The sequence below is a fragment of the Vidua chalybeata genome, chromosome 1 (genome assembly GCF_026979565.1).
Source record: "Vidua chalybeata isolate OUT-0048 chromosome 1, bVidCha1 merged haplotype, whole genome shotgun sequence".
Lineage (NCBI taxonomy): Eukaryota > Metazoa > Chordata > Aves > Passeriformes > Viduidae > Vidua > Vidua chalybeata.
The window spans coordinates 63,062,427-63,079,619 of record NC_071530.1 but is presented as its reverse complement, the minus strand read 5'-3'; the positions used below and the strand labels follow the sequence as shown (position 1 = coordinate 63,079,619).

Here is a 17,193-nt window from a genome sequence, read left to right as displayed (position 1 = left end):
TTTCATTGTCCCGGTTCCCAAGTATCCTTTCCCTATATATTCTTCCACATCAGCAGCAAATCCATTAACAAGCCATTTCTTGGGTTACCTTATGTGTCAGTTTCTCTGCAGACACTGAAGCAGCATTTCTCAAGGGCACTCCTATCAAAAATGCAGGTTCAAGGATTAGTTTTACACTAGAAGAATAGGAACTATTCAAAAATTCCTTCTTTTTAAATGTAATGGGCACTATGGAAAGTACTAGCTTGCCTTCTGGAGAGTTTGTTTCAGAATAGCATATCTGCTGTGGACCCAGAAAGAAGCTCCAAAACAGCAAAACATGAGTGCTGGGATGATTGTCCATTACACACTTAAAACAAAACTTTCAGAACCATATGTTTATATCAATATAATAAAACAGCAAAGCACAGGAGATCTGCAAATACATTTTGCTCTTACTCCCTTACATAACTGCACAGGTCTCTTAAGAAAACATATTCAAGCTCAACTACTTGTTTCTGAGCATTCAGAGGATACACAAGTAATGTAGTAACATCTTCAGCTACATATGATGAATAAATTAACATTTCTCTGTTTTACCAAAATGCCAGTTTCTATTTCAGTCTGATTTTGCTAGACAAAATTATCTGAAAACGTATTTGAAGTCAAAAAGAAATTGAGAACTATCTTAAAGAATGACAACACAGTATGTCAGGAAGGAAAAAATACCAAAACTCATTTAAAAAAATCAAAAATCATCAAAAAAAAAAAAAAAAGGACTTGCATCATTCAGGGAGTTGGCACTACTGAGCCAAAACAAGTCTGGAGCACTGCAGACTCACATCACATTGTGTATTTAAAAACTCACACTGATAGATGCTGACAAAGAAACTTTCCAAAGCAGAACAGAACGCCACTCATTCAGGGCCATAAGGCAGCTTTGCCAGTAGAGAACTTTCACCAGCTCTGTGCCTCTACTGGAATGCTCTGTTGATTTATCTTTTGCAAAAGCTTGTCAACTGTAAAATAAGCCTGGGCTTTTGAATCACAAAGTAAAACTGAATTTAAAGTAAATATTCAACAAGAATAAGAACCCTGAAGTTTTAAAAATTGCATTGCAGCCAATGCCAGTAACCATACAAGTCAGTTTCTTTTGCAGATAAATTGCCCCTTCCACCTCACATGATCCTTTTTGCTTCAACTCTGAAAGAATCAAGTTTATGCAAGGCCACCTCAGCTACATGGGACATGATTTTAATACTGAAGTCAGACAGAAAGGGGAAACCACATGAGAAGAAGTATCAAATCCTATAGTTTCTTATCTAAGATCTTCTGTTCCTTGTCATCATGCAAGAATTATTAAGCAAAACAGACTGCTCCACATACTAGTATTTAACACTAGAAAAATTATTGCAGTAGCTCAAGAGACAGATTCAGAATTTTGAAGCCTTACACTAGAAGAAAATTTAATCTTGACGAGAGGTTTTTGTACACTATTTAACTGAGTTGACATTTGTGTTTAAAAAGAGAAGAAACTGTGGAATAAACTAATGAAATGTAAGCTCAGTAAATAAAATATGATGTGTATTTTTTTCATTGTATTTGTAAGCCTAAAATATTCTCTAATACAAAGAAATTTCAGAAAAAAATATTCAAGGGTTGACATTTTCAGCAATATGTTTTTAAAACAAAGCATCAAGTTACTTTATAAAACGTTTACAGTTCACAATGCACCCTGGCACTTTTTGAAACATATGGAGTAGTATCTCCCTAAGTACATGCAGAGATAAGCATGTCATTCCAGCCACGGCAGCTGCTTTGATTCATGTTTATGAAATGCTTAACATTCTTGGAATACACATACACACTGCAAAAAGAAGATGCCGTGACACCATGAATCTCCAGCCACTACTAGCCTGTTGTCTGTGTTGTTACTGAACATGAAGAGGCAGCAGCACAGGCTTGGTGGAGACTAGTTTTTAAGAAGCAGCTGAATACAGAACTTGCTGCTAGTGCACAATGAGCCTCTCAGCACCCATCTGCAGCATCATCATTAACCATGCTACGTACCATGCACTAACACAAGCACCCAGAAATGTTTCAGGCACACCTTTCTGCTGCTGTGCTGACTGATGCACCTCAAAATAAGCCCTGTACCATTAATAAGCACCAAAATATAATCATGGCTTAACTTGTCAAATAGTAGTTGTGGTGTAAACTTCTGTCCTGAGTTATAACAAATAAGTCACTATAGGATGATAAGCTGCCAGGGACTTCATGAGGGGCTGTGAGTACACAGATTGCTCTATAGTGATCCAAGAGAAATGAGACAAAACATTCGAATTACCTCCTCTTGGAAAAGTTCCACCTTACAAGCCACTAGCTTCACATTATCCAAAGATGATGTAGGAGTATTTGGTAAGCATATATGTGAAGATGTCTCTATTTGGGATGTAATAAAATGCCAAATTAAGGGTGTGGCTGGTAAGTACAAAATATACTAGTTCAGGATATGGTTATGAATTTATAGATGTTTTGATGGCTGAGGGTTGGGTTTTTAAACTATTGATTTTATACTAAAAGGTGACTATCAAAAGAAAAAAAAAAAAGGCCAGAATTACAGATGATAACACTAACCCAGCACAACATTACAAGAAAGCCACTTACTCATTTTTCACCCAAAATGAGAAATTAGATAAAGGGACACTCTCCCCTGGCATTGAAAACAGCCTGTGTAACTCCTGCTCTTCACCAACATGGATATCTTGAGCTGAAGTCATTGATTTTCAACTCCTGTCAGCAATACATTTTTCTGGTGGACCTTCCTTTCTAAGATAACTTACTGAGCTCCTCTATCACCCCACAGCAAACACCCACCTCAAGCTTCACATAGAAGAACCACAAAGGCAGACACGATCACCCCAAGCTCCATCAAACCTCAAACTCTAATGACCAATTTCATATCAACATACAAAGTATGTATTGGTAGACAAACTTATGGCCCTTGTACTCCTTCTTGTAACATACACAGCAAAATTACTTCCAGGCAAGGACACAACTGTTTTAGTTAACTTGGTGCTTTGGGTCACAAGTTAGTTCAAGAGTTGTGTCCTGTGGTGCACATCATTGCATGGCAGGGACCTTTTTGTTGTGGCCTGCGCTCACTGTCTCCAGCCAACACTTTACACTTCCTTAAAGAGCCTTCTTCAGTCTGCCATCAGTAACAGAAATTCTCCCAAAATATCAAACAACCAGAGGAATTACTCAGAAATAAGTAGTTGGCATCTTACTAGAGCAGGCAGTAATTGTTTCCATTAATAGATTCAAACCATGTCCAGGGCAGGCCAAATAAGCAAAGGCTTTCTCATCAGTACTTTCTCTCTCAGTACTTTCTCATCATTAAAGACAGTCTGTCCGTGGAAGAGACACTGGCTCTGCAGCCAGAGGCAGCCACCACTACTCAGTCTGCACCAGAGGAACGCAGGAGTTCAAATCTGGTGAAGTCTCAAACACAATAGCAACAAGTGCATTTGTCAATTTAAAGATTTAGCTCTAATCTTACTACTAGAAGTACCATCATGCTGAATGCCTGAACAGCAGCTGCCTGCCTGCACATGCTGCCCCACAGGCCTGATCAGGCTGAGAAGGGATTTGCTTTGTCCCTGACACTTTGTGCCAAGATTCACACCCCAGCTCTGCTCAGCACACAGACCTGCATGGAAGGGCAGCTGGTGTGCACTGCTGCTCCCTGAGCTCAGGTTCTGCAGCACCAGCACTTCTTAAGCACTTCCTAAAGTATCTTGAATCTAACCCACATCTGGGTTACAATATATTTACAAGCATCATTTAACTCCAAGTTTTTTAACTATTAAAGTACAGTGAATTAGGAGTCTTACCACATGCACATTTAATAAACCTACTAGATGCACAACAGAGCAGAAAATCTTGTTTTCAAAACAAGACAACTGTCTCTATTTACACTAAGAGGATAAGGGGGTGAAAAGAAAACTTTTCCTTTAGTCCTGACATCCCCCCAAAAAGGACAAAAATCCCCCTCCATTTTAAGAGAGCTGCAATTTTTTAAAATTCATATTTCATTTCAATAGACAACATATTCAAGGTGTATTGACTAGTAATCCAGAGCTCAAAAACACCCCTGGTTGCAGAAATAAACATATGCATGCATAGCTGTACCTTCCAAACACAGAAGCTAAGCATGTCTATAGGCTTACTGATCTTTTTACACCTATTTTCCCGTTCCACAACTTAGATACTTCCAACACAGCAAAAGAGAAAAACTGGACAGGTTTGAAGCTGCACCTCATTCAATTGTGTTCTACTCAGAAATATTTGAACATAACACTCAGTAGTCCAAAAGCACAGAATGGCTACAAAGCAACGACTGCCTAAACATGGTCATTCTAAGAACAGTTTTCCTTCTACTCAAATGCTTTATCTATTTTTATTCTGAAATTTTGCCAGCTAAGTACTACAGGGCGCTTACCCATTATCCCAACAGCTTCCAACAGTAGTTTCCTCTAGGAATCACACTTAAAGAACAAATTACAAGGTCCTATCAGCAGTCTGGATTTTACAAAAATAATGGTAAAATGGTAAAATAATGGATATTGCATTTATTCACAGTTCAGGTCGCCTCATGAAGAACCAAGAGCCATATCACACAGTATTTTGGACTACAAGTTTGTGCCTCATTGTGTTCCAAATTACATGGAATTTTAGAAAAGCAGCTTCAAGGAACTGCATCAAGTATTGCATTTGAGGCACAAATGGATTAAAGCAATGCAAAAGTAGCTCCCAAAATGACATTTTCCAACCACACATAATTCAAATCCATCTCCTCTGCCAAGGTTCAAAGCTAACAGTTCACATCCTGAACACTGATGTCTAACAGGAAAGTTACACAGGTCAAAGTCAGATTATTTTTACAATTTCCTGCAAAGATAAAAGTTGCTGCCTTCTACTATTTTATGATCCACCTCCGACAGGTGATAATTGGAAGTTCACACAACAAAGACGTGATCTGGTCAGTCATTTCTTCAGATACAGAACTAATTAGCAGCTGTCCTATTTCAGCTTCCAGAAGTTTCAGTTTGAAAAAGTTACCATTATCATGAAGGCCTCCAAGAGCGCTCTCACTCATCTCTGATGCTACTTAAAGCAACATATAAAAAACTATGAAGTACTGCATCCACCAAGGGAAGGACTGTGTACTAAAGACCATCCAAAATGTTGTTTTCTCCAAAGCAGAAGGTGCAACAGCTGTTTTCTGGAAACAAGAGTTTTAGGACAAGCTGCCTAGGGATGAAATCTGTGCTTCAGATATTAATCTTTGAAAGTATTATGATCTACAAAAACTAGATAGACACACACATCTGTTCCCAGCTATTTATTTTATTAAAGAGCTTAAACCTATGAAAAAAACAAGAAAGTCTCCACGTATTCTGAAATCTTCAGTCATTTAGCACTATAGGAAGAGGGTTTTTTTAAGTAGAATTGGGCTTTGGTGCTACTTGTCTTATCAAAATGAGGATGGAAGACAGCAGAACAAACAAGTCATAGCATGGTGGGGGGGTTAAGAATTAAGACAAGCAAGAAGGTTACTTTCAGAAAAAAGTGAGATTTTGAGTTCAGGTCTACAATCTGAGGACACCTTTCTTATTTTCTGATCTGAGATTTTTATTAAGGCAAAGTTTGCATCAGGCTACTGTGCTCTAATGGAATGAATTGCCCAATAAACGAATTTGTGTTTCAGTTAAAACTACAGATGAAATAGCATTTCAGTTCTACTGTCTCCATGGTTCCTTGTTTATTTCTGTCAAGACAAATATTTTGCTTACTAAAGGAAAAATCATGTCATGAAGAACTGCTATCAGGGAGCTAAAATAAAACTTTTCAGTGTAAGAAAGTTGTAGCGGAAAGGAAGGAAAGCATATTTTAACAATCAGAAATAGAGGAGGAACCAATCCAGCAAGACCTCATTTGTCCTACTGAAAAATAACATCCATAATGTAAAGTCGGATCTTTAGTAGATACAGAGATGTAAAATCTCCATTGTAAAAAATTACTCAATCATTTTGCAGGATTGTCTGTGACTCTATTCTCTAATTATCTCATAGTTACATTTCAATATGGCACCTTGTTGCCAACAACTAAATACAAACATTTATAGCAGGACAGCAGGATGTATTCGATTGGCTTTGAAACATAATACCCATTTCTAAAAGACTATAAGTTAGAATAGTTTTTTTTTTTTTTTCTGTGAAGAAAGTACTTTGAGAAAGGAAATTCAGGCTGCTAGGTAAAGACAGGAGAAAAATCAGAGAGTTCCCAGAAACTTACTTCTTGGGAAGAAATGGATATCTATATTGGTTTGGGAAGGAAATGCCTGAGAGACATGAGAGGTAACTAAAGAACACACAAGCACACTTCAGCACATATAAAGGAAACTACTGCTACCAGTAAAAGCAAAACATGGGTTAAAGGTATGAAGTCCAACAACGAACTTCCAAAAACTTTGCCAGCACCTGATAGCAGTTAATGAAAACCATTCCTTTTTGAACTCTGTCTCCTATTATTTCAGTTGATAAAGATTTTCTTTTCAGACTCAGACTGTTCAGTTTTACTATGTTCTGGTTTTCCTCCTTCATTAGTTTAGAACACTGGAAGTCATGTGCCTGTGGGCAACAGCAGGCCTGCTGCTTATAAAAAGACAGAACACTTGCATTCAATAACAATTACTATTTTGTAGCTGTGTTTGTTACAGTGTGAGTGCTGTGTGGTCTAGCAGTTAGAAAACGCAGTCAGAATCCTGTTCTACTTTATGGTTACAACTTTACCTCTAACACAAAATGAAAGTTGGACAAATGACAGCACTGTCCGGGATTTTAGGCCTTTTACATCATCTGTAAAACTAGCATTACTTGCCCATCTAAAATCCTTCAGAACTATCCTTAATAATGCCTAAAGACTAATTAAAATAATACAATTGAATTTAGATTTAATTCAAAAACTCCATACAGCATAGACAAAGCTAATAAAATCTGATTTTCCTAACCTTGGATGTTCTTCCAAGAGCAAATTTTGTAATTTTATAGTTATTAAAGAGTTACCTAATTTTACTTTAGAAAATTCTGTCACTATCTTTTAAATTATAACTGAGAGAACAAAGCAAATAAAGAGCATGGTCCTGAATTCTACTCCTTACACCCTATAGTCTCTTGGCTTCAGCTGAATTAAAAAAAAAGCAGCCCTGGAAACCAAATTTGCTTTAGAAGGCTACTTATTCTTATTCCAAAACACAGCACAAACTTGTACTTCCATTCAGTTAGAAAAGGGAAATTTCCATATAAAAAGATAAAACACAAAAAGGGAAAGGTAAGACTAAACAAAATATTAAAATAACACATGGAATAGAGAAAGACCAATTAATCACCCTAACAAATTAAATCATTTTTGCAATGACATGGTTGCTCTGAAAGAAAAATACAGTTAAGCTATATAAAAACAAGCTACACAAAGAAAACCAAAAATCCGTTTGACATCTCTAACCCTGCCAAGGCATCAATCCAAGTACAAGCAGCAACTACTCAGCAATTTAGAGCCAGTTTATACAGACATTCTATGGTGGGTACACACAGAAGAACAAAATCCATTTCTCATCATGAGAAATTAAACTATTTATATTGAGTAAAAAATACAAACCAGCAGCTCAGCACTGAAGGAAAGGTAAGGATGTTCATAAGGCGCTGGAAAGCCCATTAGGCGTCTTGACAGTTTACACACAATGTCTGCCATTAAGCAGGCACCCAAACTATCTGTTTGCACTAATGAAAGTTACTTCTGATCAGTATTTCTGACTGTTCTTTCCAATAACACATCTGGCAGTTGTTTCAAATACACAAGTTAGCAGCTAGCCAAATTCCAGCCTCACACTGTACTGCAAGCAGGACAGCTATCCCTTGCCAGCACAGCTGCCGACAGTGAGGTCGCACACAAGCGTCACAGCTCACCCATAAGGCTCTTGACGTAGAAACAGAAGCCAGTTCCCACCAAGAGAATTTATATATTTTATAGATATTAAAGCCTGATAAACACAAGACACACAAGCTCTCAAAAGACAGTCATTGCACAGTCTCACTGAGTACCTGCAAGCAAAATTCCCACATTACCAGCTCTTCATTAAACTAGCTGGCTTTAGTCTCTCAAGTCTATTGAAATAGCGATTTTTAAATCTTAATTTTGTTTTTGCTTTATCAATTCTATATTTTATGTTTCATACTTGTCAATTCCACTCACTTTGAGGAGTTTGTTATTCTTATTACACCAGTGTTCTGATGGAAGCTATATACACACTTCAAGAAACTCCTATTTATTGAAAAAAAACCCATACATTCTAAAACAAAATAGTTTTTTAAATCCCCCAAGATTTCCATTTCACAGATGAGCTGCTAAGACCCAGAGAGGCAGGACAACTTATAGAAGATCACACAAAGATCTGTGAAAGAAGCAGGAAACAAGCACAGATCTTTCAAGATGCAGGCCAGCACTTTAGCCACAACAATGGTTCTGAAGACAATGCAAGTTGGATCTAAAATAAACTGGTGTGATTACTGCTATATTCTAGTACTTGGGTTAATGTGAGAAGCACCTTCACACCTTGGACATGTAAGAATACAAAAGATCTCAGCCTTTTCCGTTGGAAAGCTACCAAAACATGACACTCTGCCTTTGCAAAAAAAAAAAAAAAAAAATATTCTCACACTACATTTTCTTCATAACTATTATAAACTGAGTAAAAAATGTTTTTTAAAAAGGCTTAAGTAGTAGGAAGGTGCTAGGCTGAAAATCTCCGTACCCATACAAATGATTTCTCACTATCTGGCATTAAATGCATTTAAAAGATCAATTCAACTTGAACAGTCAACAGGTAACCGAGCACATAAAAACACAAGGTAACTGAACACACGAGCATACAACATAACTATTCCCCTTGCACCTCCCCGTCTTTCCCCACATTCCCTCAAAGGAAAGAAATCTTTTCCTGTTCTGATCTATTTTTACAGTCTAGTGCATTGGTATTTTGGATTTTTTCCAACGGTATTCTTTACTGGGGCATCACAACTAAATGCCAGATTTCAAAAATATGTTAGCATATTCTCATAGGCTACTTCACAGAACAACACTGAATTAATAAAGGATCTAGCAATTACAGCCTTTTCAAATGCAAATAGGTTAAAACCTAGTAAACAAAGTTACATATTAAAAAAAATCCATCAGTAGCATAAAAATCAGATTCTGCTTCTTGTTCCCCCACAGGTTACACCAAGTTGTTAACAGCCTACACGCAAGGGAAATTTCTGAAAACAACACACACAGTCTAAGTCCTTACCTATTCAACAGTTTATTTTTTTTGAGCAGTCAATCAAGAATCGACTTCTAAACCTGGGAAACTTACACGGATCTTCTGTCTCCACACTGGGTACCTCTGACTCCCCCAGGAAGCCAGGTAAAAAACCTACCCTTACTTCCCATGGATGGAAACCCAACGCAGCAGCCCCGGTCAGCACTCGCCTCTCGCCCTCTCCTTCCCACTGCAGACCCGAAAAGCACCAAGCGACACCCCAGGGACCCCGCCACTGCCCTGACAAAGCCAAGCGAGGCGTCTGCGAAGGCGAGGCGGAGGAGCCGGGACTGGGCTCCCACTCGGGCCACGGCGACTCGGGGTTTTACCTTTCTCCTTGCTTGGCGTTGGAAGGCGGCGGGTGAAGCACAGTCTGGTTCCCTTCCATCTCTACGATGCACTTGGTATTCAGGTCCAGCTCTGCAAGGCGACACGGCGGGGGGCTGCAGCCAGGGCGAGCGAGCGCAGCCCCCTTCTCCCGGCACGCCGGTGCAGCTCGGCCCCCGCCGGCTCCCCCGGGAGCGAGGGGCTGGGGCGGCGGGGGGCGGGCGAGGGGTCTCGTCCTCCCACCAGCCCGGGCAGAACGCGGGGGGACGCCGCGGTCCGGTGCCGCCCCCGCCCCGAGATGCCCCCAGACCCCGGTTACCTCTCTTGTTCATGGGCCGGACCCTGACGGCAACTTTCACCTTGGTGTCCGACATCTTCCCCGCTCCCGGGAGTGGCGGGCGGGCGGCCCCGCTCAGCGCCGTCGGCGGCAGCGACACGGCGGAGCGCCAGCGTCCATGCCGGGCCGGGCGCGAGGGCGGAGGGCCGGGGCAGGCGGGGAAGGCGACAGAGGGAGGGAGCGAGGGAGGGAAGGAGCGGAGAGGAGGAGGAGGAGGGTCCGGCGCCGGGGAGGGCGGCGGTGGCGCAGCCCCAGCCACCTCCTTGCTCAGCCGCGGGCCGCGCCGGCGCTGGCTGCCGACGGGCTCGCTTGCAGAACCGCTGCCGCCGCCGCCGCCTCCCTGCCAATCCCTACCGCCATCTTCCGCCTCCTCCTCCTCCTCCCGCCGCGCCGCCGGGAGTGCGGGCGGCCAGGCAGGCGGCGAGGGGGCGGGGAAAGGCGATGGCGCCGGAGAGAGACGGAAACACCCGAGCGCCTTCGGAGCGGGGGCGTGGGGAGACTCCCTCTCCCCCCGCCCCATCCTCGGCCAGCCGCTGCTTCCCAAGGAGCACGCGCGGAGGGATGCGCGTTGCGCGGGAAGGCGGCGCCGGCGGGAGCGGGGATGCTGCGGGAGTGGGATCCGCCCGCGGGCTCTGCCCGACAGCCACCGTCCTGCCTTGTGCAGGTGTACGCCGCCACCGCAGAGACACCGGCTTGCCCGACTGTACATCAGGTTTCCTTGGGACAAAGAAATGAACAGCCACTATCTGCCACGGAAAAAAAAAATGTTATAGCGTCAGGGGATGTTTTTTTGGTAAAATATGCACAACCCAGGATGACCTGGGTGCAACGTGCATGTAGGCATGGAAGCGGTGCAGCACCTCGAGGTGATGGAGCAAGGAGCCCTTGCCCAGGCTCCAGCCTGCACGTCACCTCCTTGGCTATAAATGGGCTACCTGCGGAGTGCCGGGGCCACTCGCACTGTCCTGCTGTTCCAGGCAGCGACGGGCCGCCACTGACAAGTGCCAGGCCAAACACTGCAGGACAGGGTAGTGGCCAGTTCAGTATTGGGGGAAAGCATTATGAACAATGGTGTTTTATCCAGCAACCAAGAGCTCCGAGGATGGCCGAGCTTCCAGTGGGCAAGCCAGGAAAGAATTTTAGTTAAAAATACACTAGGGCTCTTTTCAAAGTGTCTTGTTAAAACCTTTTCTCCCCAGAAGTGTTTCCTTAGTGTCAGTAAAATATCTTCCAAAGAATCAATCCTTATTATCAATGCAGCTAACTGGCAGGAATCCCAGTGCAAAACAGCGATGTCTGTAACATTTTCTTTACGGAAGACAGGCTCAAACCCAAATGGGATTATTCTGTCTACTCTGGGGCTAAACCACTGTTGGGAGAATGGGCTAAACAACCAGTGATGAATAGATAGCTGCACTGAGAAAGAGCAGACCTTTCAAACAGAGGTGGAAACAATGGAGGGAGGCTTAGAAGATCAACCCCTTCCTGGCTGCCAGCACACCAACCAGAAGGGCCCTGCAAAGCCACTGAGAGGACTGTTTCTGGAGGAGGCCTGGCTGTCCCGAATGGTCACAACTCACAGGAATGCTGAAAGGAAACGAGACACGCATTTAGCACAGCAAAAGAGAAAGGTTACCAAATAGAGCCAGGCATCTGGAGAATGTCAGCAGAAGTACCAGGACTTCTTGCCTGTAGAAGCAGGCATAAGGAATGAAGTTCATTATGAAATGCATCATAAGCACATGGCCCAATGAGTAAAGAGAAGGAGTGATGTTGACATGAGACATCCTATTTACTGCTGTAGAATGTAAGAACCCAGATCAAAGTAAGCGCTGGCTCAAGACAACGCATGAGGTCTGAAATGGCTGTGCAAAAAGGGAGTTGTTCTGTGAAATTTGGACACTGCTGGGAAAGAGAAGACAGCCAACAGATGGAAGGGAAAATACTCCCATCTCAATTTTCCACCTCTTAGTGGAAAAACTACATCATTGCAAGATTACATAAAAACAATTACATTAGCTGAAGAGAAACTAAGGAGAGTCTTTATGAGATTGACTATGATTTTGGCTGTGGGAAGAGTCTTCAGAAAAAATTTTTATGAATGTCTGGTATAGGTTTGTGAATCATATTCCATCATTAGAGGTACAGAAAGCCAGCCATGCAAAACTCTTTGAAAAGGCAGATGCAACCTAATTTGTTCTAATGCAGACTGTAACTGTTCACTTCTTGTGAAATTCTGATTTATTCAAGTGTTAGGTAGTTGAGAAAGGGATTTTTAATCTTTCATTCACATCAATGTACCCTGAGAAACAGCTGCCAAAAATGTTGTCTTGGTTCTGCCCCCTCAAGAAAGGGCTTTTGGCAACATTTGTACCATGACTGGACCACACCTACTGGGCGTATAGTAGAATGTATTTCTGGTCTCTCCCAACCCGTTGCCATTAGGGCAGAATAGGAAGAGGGTCATGTTATAGAGGCCTCATGAGACTACTAGGTAGATCAAAGAACAAACTCTGAATTCAGGCCGACGAGACGTTTCTCTTCTGGCATTGTATCTCCCCATTGAATTCCATATGGAACCCTTTACATCTCTGTCTTTGCTACCGGTAGCAGCTGAGGATGAATGTCTCTCACCTGTCAGAATTTGTTAACTTGATCAGTTTACATGCCCCGTGGGAACTGGCAAGGGATACCGATGGGTCGCTAACCCATCGGAATTAGCTGCCAGCTATCCCAGACATGCTGATGGATGGATGGGAGATAGCGGATGAGAAATGACAACTTACTGCTTCAGCAATGAGAAAAGATGAGAGCTGGAGAAAGTGGAGACTGGTGGTGGGTGGGGGGAACTGAGATGGAAACATGGGGATAAAATCATCTGGAGCCATCCTTCCCTGATTTCTCTTTCCTCTATTTTCCTCCACCCTCTATTTTTTTTCTGGCTCTCTACTGCTGCAGTCAACAGGAATTTTGGAGCTTTACTAGGGCCAGGATTTAATCTTTGTCTATTTCTTGTTTTCCACCTGTTTCATTCTTCTTTCTTGCCTTAGAGCATTTCTGTACATTTGCCCATTGATCCACAGTTCAGCAAAGAGCATAAAGAAAACATTGCTCCTTCCTTTGGTTTGGTGGGAAGTTTCAATTGCTCCTCATCTTCCCAAGGCATACCACAGGTAATGGGATTTGATGTGATTTGCCCAATTACAACAATTTATCTTCCCATATATTCTGAGCAGGAGGATCAATTGCTTTGCTTCATGACATGGAAATGGGGGAGTAATTCTGTGCATCCAGGTTGATGCCTGAAGCCCTGATGGTGTTCCAGTGACCTTCTTTCTTCAGCAAAGAGCAAGGAGAAATGTCACGGAGCCTGCCAAGAATATCCATCTTGTCAGCAGCATCCCCAGCACATACCTTACTGTGCCTGACTGATGCATGCTGTCACTAGCACATCTAACTTCATCTTGTGTCACAGGAGCCAGAGAGGAGGAGGAGCTGGCAGCGGTGGGAGCATGGGAAAGCAGTGCTATTCTTTTGGTGCTGAAAGTGATAAAAGAAAGACAATGTGTTTAATTTTACAGCACCTGAAATCCAAGAGATGCTTACAATGAAGGTTTTTACTACAAAATTTACCCCAAGGACCGTATTTTATAAGACTGGCCCAAATAAGAGTTTTGTGTTTCCAAAATTTTACGAAGTATATTTTAGAATTTGAATTAACAGAGAAAAAACTTCTATTTTGAACCCAAACACATTATAGCATCATCGAGTCAGAGGTAAGATGAACAAATATATACTATTTATAATATAAATATAAAATTAAGCTATAAATATTATAAAACCAACAGATATTTTAAGATTAATAATCTAATACATTACACTTAAATTAGGAAAAAACAGGAAGAAACCATAGCTTTAACAAAATAATTGATAAATCATTCACTTTTCATGTTGTTGAGAAAGAAGAATGGCTAATAATTTGTGCATTTTTTTAAAATAGCATTTAGCACATAGGAAGGAGGTATGGTCATTATGGAAGGGAGAAATATTTCATATTGGAGGGGTGGGATAAAATATGACTAAATTTGTGACAGGACACAAATGAGTGTCCTGTTATGCAGACAAACTTGAATTTTTCATTTAATAAAATGCATTTAGACAGAACCTGGGGAAGCAACTGTCTGCCCATAATTGCACACCAGGAACCAAACTTCTGTCACACATCACCAGGTTTTGCAAGTAACCCTACTGGACAGATGCACTGAATTTACAAGTGTGTGAGGGCAGGAATTTAGCCAGTGACCTGTCTGAGGTCACTTTTCAGGCTGCTTTTCCCCTTCCTTCTTGCTCCAAATTCAAGCTGGACGTTAGTCAGGCTGGATGGTTGCCACCTCTGTCTTATCAAAGATCTGTTTTGACTGTCTCTAAAGCTGTGCAGGAGGCATGAAAATTGTCCTCTATGTCCAGCATATTTATGGCAACACTCTGGGCCCAGAAAGGGGCTGCAGTGACAAATGCTCTTCTGACAGTCAGGAAAAAAAATGAAGCAGTTTGGACTGCCAGCATTAAGAACAAATGCAGAATATATGCACCTAAACATTACCCTGCCTGACAGGTGGGGTAGCTCAAAGCTACACAAGGTAAATAGCTTTGAACAGGCACTGCATTTTAAACCTACCTCAGCTCTGAACAGTTGCCTTTCTGTGATGAACAGACTAAATCTGTGCTTACAGGCTAATTTACAAATGTTTTGAATTACATGATTGGTTTCACCTTGCTGGGGTGATGACCTTTGCTAGACCCTAGCTCTGCCTCCATGCCCACCCTGGCTGGTCTACAGTAGATCTCACACTGGGATCAGAGGTGAACAATTACAACAAATCAACGTCCCCAAGACAGGCGTAGTCACATCTCCATTGAGCCGAAACATTCCTTGCTGTGGGGGGAAAAATATCACATGCAATTTTACTGATAAAATCTGATATTTTCTCCTTGCCTCTGATACAATATTGCAATAGGCTTTTATAAACTTCATCCCAAGATCAGTGCAGTAAGTGGAGCTGAGTGCAGTAAGATCACTTGTAAGTGGAGCTGCTCAATTTTAGCTACATTTAACTCCATGACCATTCTGCAGAGGACAATCTCTTTGCTCCACTCACTGAAGAAGAGGGGGCAGGGAGCTCTGTTCCCCATCTCCTATCACTTAGAACAGAAAAATAGTTTCAAATTACTGTGAGAACTTTAATGGTCATTACTACCTACAGATGAGAAGTCCTATTAATAGAAATAAATGAGCTTAGAAGCAGAGTAATGCAGCTATAGCAAAGAAACTGATGGGTAGTAAAAAAGGGGGGAAAGGTAGCAAGGAAACTGATGGGAAATAAAGAAAATTTCTTTATATTGTTCAGAGACATTTCCCTATACTACAAAAGTGTGACTAAAGCTTTTACTGAATCCAAACTGAACCTTACTGTCATCTTGGGAGGGATTTGGTTATGGCAGGAAATTTAACATCCCTGCAATTATAACCTCAGATATGAGCAACAGTTGTGTCTTCCTCTGATAGCTAGTCATGTTCTATGTAGCTCACGTTCCTTAGTTGTCGAGGAAAGAAACGATGGCTTTATTAACATTTTTGTTGTTATTGATGTTAATTATCTATATGCCATCCCTTTTTTACTTCAGGGAACACTCCACCCCTAACTCAAATACCTTCCTAAATTTGTTTATACCAGGGAGAGCAGGGCTGTGGGTCTTTATCCTGGACTCAACCAAGTAATACCTGAATGAAAACCTATGTAGTTCAGTAATCACTTCCATTATTTCCTACAGTGAAAGAAGAGGTACAGATGACATGATAAAAAGAATAGCTGAGATTCCATCTGGAAATTCAGTACAGCATTTAGGAAGAGGAGTTCAGAAGAGATCCATTAAAGGGTTACTGGGAGAACTGTGGAGTGATGAACATTATCAAAGAAGACCAGACTAAAAAAGTTCAGTTTGTTTAGTCTAGCAAAATAAAGACTGAGAAGGGATATGGCTGTTTATGCTTTCTTTCAGGCCAGTCAAAAGCATGGTGCTACTGAAGTTCCAGGAAAAACACTAGGACAAGAACAAATGGGAGTAAACTCTCTTTTATACAGTCCTTTTATTCTGTGCTGCATTAGGAGGAGCACTGCCAGCAGGTCAAGGGAGGTGATCCTACCCCAGCACTGGTGATGCCACACCTGAAATGCTGGTTTGGGGAGAGTTCGGGCCTCTCCAGTACAAGAGGGACATGGACATAATGGAGACAGTCCAGTGAAGGGCCACAAAGATGATTAAGGCTCTGGTGCATCTCCTAAGAAGAAGGGCTGAGACAACAGGGGCTATTTAGCATGGAGAAGACTAAAGGGAAGAATCTTATCAATGTATAGATATATACATATATACCTGAAGAGGAATGCAAAGAAGAGGGAGCCAGGCTTTCTTCAGTGGTGCCCAGTGACAGGCCAGGAGGCAATAGGCACACACTGAAACACAGGAGGTTCCCTCTGAACACTGAGAAACACTTTTTCACTGTGAAGGTGACTGACTACTGGCATAGGTTGCCCACAGAGGTTGTAGAAGGTTCATCCTTACAGATACTCAAAACTAGGTGGCCCTGCTTGGGAAGGGGAGTTGGACCAGATGGGCTCCAAAGGTCCCTGCCAACCTCAATCCTTCTGTGCTTCTGTCTCAGGCTGGAAATGAATTGACTTCTACCCCTAGAGGAATGAATGGCTTTTTACACAGAAGACCAGAGGACTAAATTAAGCTAATTTTAAGAGTGAGCTTGATTAGGTTAGGTGACATGATAGGAGGGAACCTTTCCTGCTGACCCTACCAGACATGTGCCACTATACAGTCTTTAAACGTCATGGTAATGATAATGTTTTATGGTAGTGGAAAGGGAAGGGAAAGGAAACAGTTTTGTACTCTTAAAAAGTAAGATCACAAGGTCCCAAAGGAGCTGACATCACCTATCTGTGGTTAATATAACTATTAAATTATGTAAAGGGATTGATGTTAAATTAATAGAGATTTTCCTTTTTTTTTTCTTTCAATTTTCTACTATGTATTAGTAGAAATCAGATGCTTTGCCTAAACA

General features: G+C 41.7%; 1 protein-coding gene across 1 annotated transcript in view; it reads right to left on the bottom strand.

Moving 5' to 3' along the window:
- The window catches only part of KIF13A (kinesin family member 13A), a 104,646-nt gene extending 94,523 nt beyond the window's left edge, over positions 1–10,123 (bottom strand). Inside the window, exons 1-2 of the mRNA XM_053946240.1 lie at positions 10,047–10,123; positions 9,730–9,820 (exon numbers count right to left, since the gene is read on the bottom strand). Of these exons, the coding sequence (XP_053802215.1) occupies positions 9,730–9,820; positions 10,047–10,101 (146 nt within the window). The 5' untranslated portion in view covers positions 10,102–10,123. The remainder of the gene's footprint in view (positions 1–9,729; positions 9,821–10,046) is intronic.
- Positions 10,124–17,193: the final 7,070 nt, after the last annotated feature.